Source organism: Solanum dulcamara, chromosome 11 (genome assembly GCF_947179165.1).
Source record: "Solanum dulcamara chromosome 11, daSolDulc1.2, whole genome shotgun sequence".
Classification (NCBI taxonomy): domain Eukaryota; kingdom Viridiplantae; phylum Streptophyta; class Magnoliopsida; order Solanales; family Solanaceae; genus Solanum; species Solanum dulcamara.
The window spans coordinates 56,289,545-56,301,234 of NC_077247.1; the positions used below are offsets into that span (position 1 = coordinate 56,289,545).

Consider the following 11,690-nt stretch of genomic DNA (forward strand, 5'->3'; position numbering starts at 1 on the left):
ATCATGATTCATTTTGAAGAACATTTCCTAATCTCGGATTATAAATATAGTCAAGCTTTTTAAAAAAAATTATTTGGTGCTTATGGCTCGTTATTGACACGGAATAATTGAACTAACTTTTGAAACGATATATATAAAGTAAAATCTTTTGAATTATTTACGCGCTAGCATTCTATATAAATAAATGATTATAAATTTTTCTATTTAGAATTTATACCTATGCATACATTGCCACATAATCAGAAAAGGTGTTAGATTATATATACTTAGATCAGATATCATTGGCTATCATAAAAATATTCTCACCCAATGAAACTGAGGAAGCCAATATAGGAATTCTTGCTAACTCAGTTGGTTAGTTGATTGATTATTTGAACTTTTAAATTGGTGAGGATTCATTCAATCATCCATTTTGTAATTTTCTCTCCCATTTTTCATTCACCTAACCACTATGTAATAATAATAATAAAAAAATATTTTTAAAAATTTATGGAAGCCTATATATGTGTGTTTTTCTTGTTTGGTACTTTAATTTTTCATGTACGTTTTTTTTCCTGCTTAATATTTAAAAGTAAATTGTTATGCTATGACTTTGAAGCCCAATGTAAATTAATAAATGTCCCTTCATTGATGTTTTTAGTTTTTAAATGAATAACTTAAAGTTTTAGATAAAATTGACACGACACAATCTTATAATTTTAAACTTAATTAGTTCCTTTTTCTTCGAGTGTGCGATTATCCTTTTCCTTCTGATTGTTAAATAAAGAAACATAAGGTGAAAGAACATTTTACGACAAATCGAAAGCTACAGTTTTGCCACTATTAAATTAGGGCCACAAATTTAAATTAGGTGTGTTTCCTTTAAAAAGAGATGTCACCAATTGATGTTGAGTTAATTTCTTTTACTTAATTTGTTATATTTTCTTTAGATTGTTGGAATCAAATCAAAGTAAACAACACTATATATTCCTAATTTTATGAAAGTTGGACATCTCTCCAACAGGCAACTTTCAAGCTATCACATCAAAAACTTTTGCACATTACATTATTGAAGACGTCCCAACAGGGTATATCTCGAAAATATTTAGCTGAACTGCCAAAACTTAATAAGTCCAAAGAACTTCCGTTTAATTTCTGTCTTTTACACAATAACTAAATAACCATCTGGAAAGTGTATAGTTCAGAAAAAAAATTAGGGGCTAATTATAGTGCTACACCTGCAACCTTAATATAGATTACAGACCTACTTCTTTCAGTCATAATTTGTATCAACCAGTTCTACTTCTACCTTCCTCAAAATTCTTGAAAATAGTCAACACAAAAGATATATAAAAAAAATATTAGGAGAAGAAACTACTTTGTTAAGAAATATTTGGAATCTTGTATTTTTTTTATTCAACCACTATATTTTACTCCTCTATATTAATATCATCAAATTTGAATTTCTATATATTTATATATACACAAACAAAAATTTGGTCAAGCGTAACATGATTTCAAATAACGTGGTGGGTGAGAAAAATATCATATCAATTAGGATTGAATATAAAAAGGAAAAATAAACTCCCTGTGGTCCAGTTCAAAAGTTCAAATTTCAGTCAGTACATTTATAAATTAACCGGAAGAGTTAAAAAAAATAAAATATGCCAAGTAAAATTTTGATCATTTATATGTTTAACTTTGCTGTTTTTAGAAAATAAATTAAAATAGAAAAATTATTGTATTTAAGTATAAAATAAGTCTCATGTAGCTTGTCAAAATTTTGTTAAAGAAAAGTGGATATCAAACAATAATCATTTTCCTAACAATAATAAAAAAAGGAATGGTATTTAGCTTATATACACAAGGTATACAAACGGATACGTAAAGAATATTTAGACTATTAACCAAAAACCTTCTAATTTGAGGACTATTACTAGTTTTTATGTATGATACTTATTACAGATATTTTTATGTGACTAGTGGAAAAGAAAACGAGAATAAATACATTTAAATTATATAATTAACAGTGTATAATTTTTTTTCCACGTAAAGCTGTACAGGAAATTTCTTCTCATTTTTGTAAGGTTCTTGGTGTATTTGAATATAGAACTACTTTATTGTTTTGTCATATCTTCTCTAAGTATTTATGAAATTTTTACTACTTTTTTCTTACACATCAATGCATAACTTCTCGTACTCGAAAGACTAGTGTAATAAAAATATTTTTATACTACTATTTATGAATTTTAATCAACATTAGCATATTAGTTATTATTTTCATGAAATTACTATTTTAATATTTAGTATCAAAAAGTTTACTTACAATTTTTTAATAACTCTATTTCTTAATAAATTTTACCCATTTTCGGGGCATCAGTGTTATATTAATTATATTTTTTAATAAATAAATGTTTTTACATAAACTAAACTCAAAAAGTATATGAAGGCCGCAACATAAGCTAAGTTGTGCTCAACTAAACACGTGAAGATCCCAATACCCATTAATCAAAAAGAGTACAATTGTTTCTTGACTAAAATGATGCTCCCGCACAAGTTTAACACATATTCCAAAAACATCTTTGTGAACCACCATTTGACAGCAAGAAGAAAACTAATGTCCGCGCAGATTTGGAAGTGCTCACTTTAGCTGTCAAGGTTATTAAAAATAATTATTATTTTATAAAATTAAGATGTAATTAATTATTAAATTTTATTTTTATTCAATAAATATAGAAAAAAAATATGTGATAAAAAATTAATAATAAATTAAAATAAAACTATTTTTTTAATCGAATTATCTTTTTAGTTAATGTATTTTTAAAGGCGTGCAAAAAAAAAAACATAATTACAGTGAAAATAGACCGGTGGGTGTAGTCATTAACAACAACACTCAAACCTACAAAAAAGTAGTACTAGTAGAAAATTACAAAAGCGTAGAAACTTTGCAATTACTTGCAAGCAATCTGTTTCCTCACTTTTCATTTTTTCAACTCTTTCTCTTTCGTTTCTTTTTATCTTTTTTGTCCAAGAATTCAGACGAGTTTAGTGTTATCTTATTGCAACCCCCATAAAAAGAAGGTTTTAGAAACCTCAAAGGAGGAAAATAAAAGGCACGTTTGTCTTCTGACTATTATTTTTGTATACGTTGTACCCACCCAATCATGTATAATGTAATTTTCCGGAGAAGATGATTCAAATGAACCCTCTTGCCCTTACTAACTCCGCCCCTGAACAAAGTAGAATTTTTTCTTCCTACATATATTTTTCAACAGGAAAAAAAGTCGGTTGATGAATAAAATATTACTCGCAAGTTAAGAAACCGGCCAACGTCCAACGTTCGGCATGATAGGACACGTTGTTTTCCCGTTAATTCCGCCTCTACCATAAATTTGTGTATTATCATAACATGAGGAATCTACAGAAAATGTAATATAATGTATCAAAAATTGCATGTTAAAATATCAATATACTCATTATCAGCATCATGTGATGAAAATAATTAACATACCAAGAAAGATTTATGACATAATGTGTAGTAGTTTGAACAGTTCAAGAAGATTTGGTGCAGATATTCAATCTTCGAGATGTTAATTACACAAAATTATGAAAAACCACTGCTCGTCCATCAAATGGACAGAGTGCACCCTCTAACATAAAAAAAAAGTATTTTAATCATACAAAAAAATATTTGGTGAACTCAATATCTGAATATTGAGTAAAAATAATCATCTGGACGAGGTAATGTTCACACTTGCAGGACTATCGTTCTCTTTGACGGTCATTGAATGATAGTCGAAAAACCCACTTGGAGAATGTCTTCTTCTTTGAATTCGCGTTAGATTGTTGCTGATTCTGGTGATTAATAGTGTTGGGAGCAGTGGACTCGACAAAAGCCTTCATACGTCCCATGGCTAAGTTTAACGTATCTTCGGACATGTTAGCGAAACATGCACGGAACCAGCCCGGTTCGGTACAATGGCATGATGATCCAGGAGAGATGTTTAGGCCAACATCGTACACTATTTTCTTCCATAAGTCCATTTCAGCGTCAAAATTATTGGACTGCAGTAGATGCCTCATGTCTACCCAACAAAACAGACCGGCATTGCTTTCAAGGCAGTTAATACCGGCGTTTTTAAGACCTTTTACAAGCATTGCATGTCGTTTCTTTAGCCTCTTTTGATTTTCAGAGATGTATTTCTTCGTGAATTTTTTATTGGACAGCATGCATGAAAGAAGGTACTGAGTTTGCGAAGAGACTAATCCGAAACTGGACATTTTTGTGGCTGCGGAGACAACCATTTCATCGTTTGAGTAAATTGCACCAATGCGAAAGCCGGGGAGACCGAGATCTTTTGAGAGACTGTAAACAATGTGAACTCGCTCCCAAACTTCGGTTTTCATGTAGTTCTTTTCAATTAGAACTTCCATGACACTAACGAAGCCTGGCGAGTTAAAAACAGTCCCCGAATAGATCTCGTCACTGATGAGGTGGATGCCTTTTGTGTCGATGAAAGCAAGGAGGAGTTCAAGCTCATTTCGGGTAAGTGTTGTACCCAATGGATTTGAAGGGTTGGTCACTAGAACACCTTTCACTTTAAGGTTGCGCTTTTTAGCGTCTAGATAAGCTTCTTCAAGAGCGGATTCTGTAATTCTGAAGCCGTTTGAACTTGAGCAGTGTATTGGCACAATCTCTGCCCCAGTTCTCCATTTGAGGTCTCTATCGAATCTGCATTGTATAATGCAAAAGGACCATCAGTAAAGAGAAAATATAGACGACACTAATTATTTGAAATTTTTTAACTTCAAAATTATACAGTCAAATAGTATTACATAAATTAGATTAGAACGTACCCAGGATAGTATGGGGTAGGAAGGAGAAAAACGTCGCCTTGGTTAGCCAGGCAAAACATAAGTGTCTCATTAGCGGAAGTTGCACCGGCTGTAAGAACGAGCTTGTTGGAATCAAAGCTTACTTTGTTTCCTCTTATTTCTGACATGAATTTTGTCATTGCCTGCATTATAAAATAAACACAGCAACGTAAGATAATGATGTCACACCTACGTATTATTTAATATATATTCATAATACATTAGAATAATTATTTCAAAAGTCTGTGGGAGTTGATACGTACATTCTTGAAAGCAGGAAGGCCATGGTAATCTTGAAACAGAGCAAGTTCCCTGAATATTGATTCTCCATTTCTCTTAAACCCAGCTGCATCAGGATTTTGTGCTAGCCATGACTCTAATAAATCAAAAGAAAGCTGCGGAAGGAAAAAAAGTTTTAATGTTAAAACAAAGAATGTGAAAGCCGCCAATCGGAGATGGGAGTTCGTAAAAGCAAAACAGAATTGGTTTAATTTAGTGTTTTTTCTAATTACCTGATTCTCTGCTAGACCCATCTGAATGATTCCTTTAGGATTCTGAATTTCATCGTATGGGTTCTTCTCGTACTCCTGCCATCCTAAAAAGTAGGAAGAATCTTGTCCGTGAGAGTTACACGTGGCTTTCTCTGACAATAGCTTCATCTTTTCTGGTGTTATGAGCTTCTGGTTGTGTATATTTTGAGAAATAAATTGAGTCACAAAGCTATTGATCGACTGGAATGTGCCAGCAAGAAAGAGTTGGACGTAACAAGTAATTGATCACTTTGGATGGTTTTTTTTTTTTGTTGAAAAGAAGAGTTTGATTTGGAAAGAACGATCAAATTGGAGATTGTAGTTTATAGAAAGTATGAGATGGAGATGTTGTTGCCATTTGCTGGCATATCCTATGGCTATATATAGGAGTTTTGTCAATCAAAGAAATACACGGCAGCCAAACTACCCATAATACTCTTTGACTCTTAAGATTTTAAATTCCTTTTTAATTAAGCAAATAATTCTTTTTAAGTAAATGTCTAATTTAACGCGCTTAGCACCGTTGAATTTCAGTGTTTAACGTATAGTAATTTAAGGACAATTAAAGTTCCGTGTTACCTAAGCGCACTAAAAACACGTACTTGGGATTTCAGCCTAGCACTAATGTCTACACTCTCCATCTAAATTTAGTTTTTGTAATGTACCTTAAAGAAATTATAAACCAAAAGATTTATTTAATGAAATTGTTTTTATTTATTATTGAGATAATTGTCAAATACACATCAAAACTATTCTTTTTTTTTGAGTTTCATACATAAACTATTGGAAGTGTGAGTTTCATACCTAAACTATCATTTATTAATTTGAGAAACACAAACACATCAGTGGTGTGTGTTATACACTTTCTCTACTTTCTCTATTTTTTTTGCAAAAACCTTCACACATGACATTCCACATAAATAAAATATTCTATCCCCGAAAAAGGAAATTATTTTTAAAAAGTAAAATTTAAAATATTTTTTTCTCACCCACTCCACCACCTCCCCTCCTCCCCCGACAAGTCCCGTCCTTTTTATTTTTTAAAATTTCTTATATAAAATATTTTTTTAAAGAAATTCATGCTTCACTCCCTCTCCCCTCCTTCCTAAAAAAATATTATATTTTTACTTTTTTATAAAAATAAAATTATATCCGCCCATCTAACCCTCTACTCTTAATTTGTTATTATTATTTTTTTTTTTTACATTTTTCTCGTTTTGAGTTAGTATGTACATAAATTTTTGGAAAAATATTTTTTTCTACTTGCGTACCAAATATAAGAGAAATAAAAATTATATTTTTAGAAAAGTCTTGCAGCAAGTAAAAATATTTTCCTAAAATCATAAGTATATCTCTAATATAAAATGAGAATTTGTTTGGGAAGCGAAGGGTTGGGTGGGGCGGAGTAGAATTTTATTTTTTATTTTTAAAATAATTTATAAATTATTATTTGAAGAGGGGGACGGGGATGGAGTAAGAATTTTTTTAAAAAACTTTTATAAAAAAAATTTAAAATTTAAAATAAAACTAAAAAATTGGGGGGTGGGGGAGGGGTTATGGTGAGAGAAAGTGATGGAGTATGATAATAAAAATATTTTATATTTTATTTTATAATAATTATTTTTTTGGAAGAGAGAATGGTAATACTTTAATCTTTAATATTAACTTATACTAATAATTTATTTAATTTTTTTTCAAAGTAGAATATTTTGTACATGTGGAGTGCGCTGTGACAATTTTTTTTAATTGATAGAGAGAGTGTAGTATACACATCATGATGCGAATAGAATAAAAGAAAGATGTGTGTTTCTCAAACTAATAAGTGATGGTTTAGGTATGAAGTTCACACTCCCAATAATTTAGGTATGACACTCAAAAAAAGAGATAGTTTAGGTGTGTTTCTGACACTTATCTCTTTATTATTTGATCTCAATTTAATATCACACTTCTTTTAATACATTAATTTCTCTTCACATTTAGTAAGACTAAAAATAAAAGTAAATAATTAATTATATCTTGATTCTATAAAATGAGAACTATCCACGGTAATTAAAATGAAGTGGAGGGAGTAATTTTTAAAACTGTGAAATCATAAGTAGTACTTTGTATTTTCTACCTCTTTAAATTAGCATATGATTATGGTGAAATTAATATACTGGAATCAGTTGGGGAAGGGGAATGCATATAGAAGAAGAAAAATCTCAAAGACAACAATGGGTAGAAGTAGAAATAAGCTCATCCGAAAATTGGACCGACGATGACCGTGCCATGGTCCATTTGCTCCCTGCTACTGGCCCATCTCTTACTGTGTGTCGGCCACTTATCTCGCCGTCCCCGGTCTCCCCTCTCAAGTGGGGCTACAAAACCCAAAACTTGTTTTCCTAATTCTACATAAATAGTTTTACTACGTAACATTAAATATTCTTCTAATTATAATTATTATTATTATTATTATGCTTCAAGTATAAAGTTTAATTCCCATCAATTTTTTTAAAAATAAACTTTCCTGCCTCAGAACACAAGGAAAGACTAAATGACTTGTTAGTAGTAATTTTCCAGTGTCAAGCATGATAGCACGTGACATTCAAGAATTAAAGTCAACCTGAGCGGACGTCAAATAGCTGCCTACTGTGAGATGCGCTGTCAAGGTAAAGAAAAGAAATCTTACGCTAGTCACGCACAGCTGTATGCAATAGTTCAATTTGGCTCTGCACACATCAAGCATTCACACTGCTTAATGCGTTTAGAACAAAATTGATAACTGATATTCACTTTTTTTAAAAAAATATAAATGGCTCAATTATACTTTACTATTGAATTGATAGAATTCGTATTCAATTCTTTTTACATGTGATAAATTTTAAAAAAATGTGGAATTGACGTGGTTTCTAACAGTCCGAAAGTTGATTGTAATAAACTAGTAGGGCGGTAGAGTTATCGATCTTCAATATGGTATGTACGTATAAATGTCCCAACAAAATCTTTGTTTTGCTATGGCAATGCAGAATAATGTAAGTAGTGAATGATCAGGAAATTGAAATTTGGGGTGTCAACCACTAATCTTGCACGGTAAATAAATGAATTCCGCCACTAGTATTAGCCAACTGTTTGTTTCAAAATGACCAAGGTGATATGCGAATATCAAGAAAGGTGATGAGAGATTATTGAAAGAGCTTTGCACATCTTTCTACTTAATTTTGGAGTTTCAACTACCACTAATAAAGATCAGAATTTTTTTTGCAAATGGTAAACAAATATAATCCGCCAGTAGTATTAGCCAACTGATTTACTAACTAAAAAGAATGTCCTAGTCAATATTTGGTGTTTGCATCATAATTACACATGGACGGGGTATTTTGTGAAGTAAATAGTACGTAGTAATAAACTAGTTGAGTGAACATATAGAGGTATATCAGGGTTGGTATGCTAGCTACCGAAAGGGCGCTACCAGATTTGGATATCTTTTTGTCTCCTAATTACTAGTTTGAAAAATCTAGAAAAGTGAAAGACAACTCATGATCCTTGCTGTAGCAATTTCCGATTATTTGCTTTATAGGACCACTAGACTATGGAGAAATATATTTGTGCTTCCGGTCGATATTTTGATCAAAGTAGAGGCAACACATGTACACTAGTGACACAGATTCTATACATTATTATTATTTTTTGACAAAGCAATGTTAGTGATTAATTCATAATACGGTTCTCAACCACTTTCTAGGAGTATTAAGAAGTTACTCTCAAGTGACCTTGGCACTCTAGAATATTATCCACAAAACAGAAAAAAATAATGAAATGCTATACTAAAGTGTAAAATTGCTAAATTAACGAAGAAGTCCATCTATTTTAAGGGACAAAAGAAATACAAAAAAATTCAAATTAATCCTTGCCGTGTAAAAGAAGGAAGGTTGTGAACGTTAATTAATTATTACTATAGCTGTGGAAACGGGTAGAATTTGTAACAAGTCCTCTAAAGTTTGTTCCGATTAAATTATACCTACGGAACCTTATTGGCCTGCATTAAGTCAACGGCTGACTTTTACCAAAAGTATATGACACTAAAATAATTAATTAGGCAATGAGAAGTTGACATAATTGATGACACTATTTTTACATTATCAACTAATCACATACAAAATTAAACTCAGATTGATGAGTTGAATAATATGGTTGTAGATTACCTTGTTATAACATGTTAAAATATGGTGTGAAAAAAATTGGAAAAATGATATGAATTAACAAATATATACTAGTTAATTAATATACATAGCTATAGTTTAAGTTAATTTCCACTCGCGGTAAATCTTTTCCAGTGATTAATATACATAGCTATAGTTATTTAGAATTTGTATATGCTTACCCTACCATGTATATATTTAGAATATTAATACATTTAATTTGTATAAGTTTTGAAAAATTCCCAAAATGTATAAATACAAAATTTGTATATACTTATTTCGTTTCCAACGAATTATCGAAACGGATTTGTATATTCGTAACGAATTATACAAACAACTGCTATAATTATAATTACGGAATGTTATTACTTAAACTATAGCTATTTCGGCCTATTAAAATTTTTATAATAACTATTTGTGAATTTTTCACAAAAAAATAAATTACATTGTCATAGTTAAATCCATAATTGATTTGATGGGCTGATTACAGATGCCCAATTCCTATTTAGTAAGTTTAAATCTGAGTAAATTGACCTAACTCAAGACTGAGGCATACTAATTGGTCTTACAAATGGTAGACTTGATTGATTGACTCAACATCTGGATAAGCTTAATCAAGGGACAAGAAATGACACCATGCCCAGCTCTAAAAATGGCGTAGATTTTGTTTCCTAGGATTGACTGAAATTGTTTCGTTATGGATACAATCTTGGTATATATTTCACCGAAACAGCGCATCATGTCGAAATTTTCTCATCATTTGTTTTGATTCTGACGAAAGAGTTTCATGTTTAATGAGGTAGCTCACATGCATCATTGCTATAAGATTTGATACATATTTGTGAGTTGGAAATCTTAGTGGTCTGTTAGCTGCTAGCTAGTCTGAAGCATAATGTACGAGTCTTCACTTCTTGTATATGAAATTATATATATGTACATTTCAACTATTTTTTAAGAGTTTAAAAAATGTATATTGTCACTGTAAGAATTTATTTACATTATCAAGTTATCTAACGGATATTCATATGTAATTTTTTTAAAATAAGAAATTAATAATCTTAAAAATATGACTCGTACATTAAACTGGTATTTTAATGTTGAATATAATTGTAGCACTGGTGAATATTTGCTAAATGCTCAAAAACACACACGGATTATAAAATTTTCTTTTGTGCATGCACCCTTAATATTTGGACGTTCATGTACTATTTTTCATTGTAATTTATAATTATAAAATCAGCTTCAAATTAATTATTATAATTAGTTTCACGACTTCATCTTTTATTTTACTAGAGTTTAAATTTGTTTTGTTTAAAGAGAGATGAATATTTTGGCGAGTGAAAATGAATTAAAGAGGGGAGCATGAGATGATTGAATGAGGAAACATGTGGTTTGTTACAAAGGAAGGGTGATTAGGGCATGTGAAAACCCTGTTTAATTGCCCCCACAGATGTTAGAATATGTACATAAGAAATACGTGCGGGGTCCATTGACCATTGGAATAAGCCTAAAATGTAACTATCCCATATATAGCCCAATAAGCTGCTCTGTGTGACAAGTAACATGACAAATCACATTTAGGTCCACCCCTCCCATTCCTTAGCGGACTTCCTAGGAGACATTACCCATACGTGGACCATTTGTTTCCTGTCTTAAGTAACGATAGGGACCCCCTGCACCATTCCCCACACCCCCAGGGCCTATTTTCTGTCAAAACTAATATTTGCGACATACCTATTATATCTCTATTCCTTATAACCAAAGTTAAAGTACTTAAAGTCAACTATTCCGGCAGTGAATTACCAAATTCATTGGCTACGTAGTTGAAGAAAGAATTTAACTTCTATTTAGTCATTTTACTATTAATGCATTTTGACCTATATTATATCAAGTTACTTTATTTTTCAGCATACGATTATAATCATTTGTATGAATGATTACATTATCATGGTATTAAGATTAAATTCCAATTTAACGAAATGTTCTGCTATGTACATAGTCAGAGAGTCAACATTAATCATGGGTTTCTTCATGAGTAACACGAATCAAATTGTTTCAAGTAGCTAGCAAGCGCTGACTTGCTAATTAATTAGTCGTGCAAGTAATGTGTTTTAATTTCTTCGTCTTC

General features: G+C 30.9%; 1 protein-coding gene across 1 annotated transcript; it reads right to left on the bottom strand.

Annotated features, from left to right (window-relative positions):
• Positions 1-3,530: 3,530 nt before the first annotated feature.
• Positions 3,531-5,721, bottom strand: LOC129873631 (1-aminocyclopropane-1-carboxylate synthase 3). Its single transcript, XM_055948761.1, has 4 exons — positions 5,367-5,721; positions 5,118-5,249; positions 4,837-4,997; positions 3,531-4,711 (listed from the first exon to the last, which is right to left on the bottom strand). The coding sequence occupies exons 1-4, from the start codon at positions 5,511-5,513 to the stop codon at positions 3,742-3,744; spliced, it is 1,410 nt and encodes a 469-aa protein (XP_055804736.1). The 5' UTR covers positions 5,514-5,721; the 3' UTR covers positions 3,531-3,741.
• Positions 5,722-11,690: the final 5,969 nt, after the last annotated feature.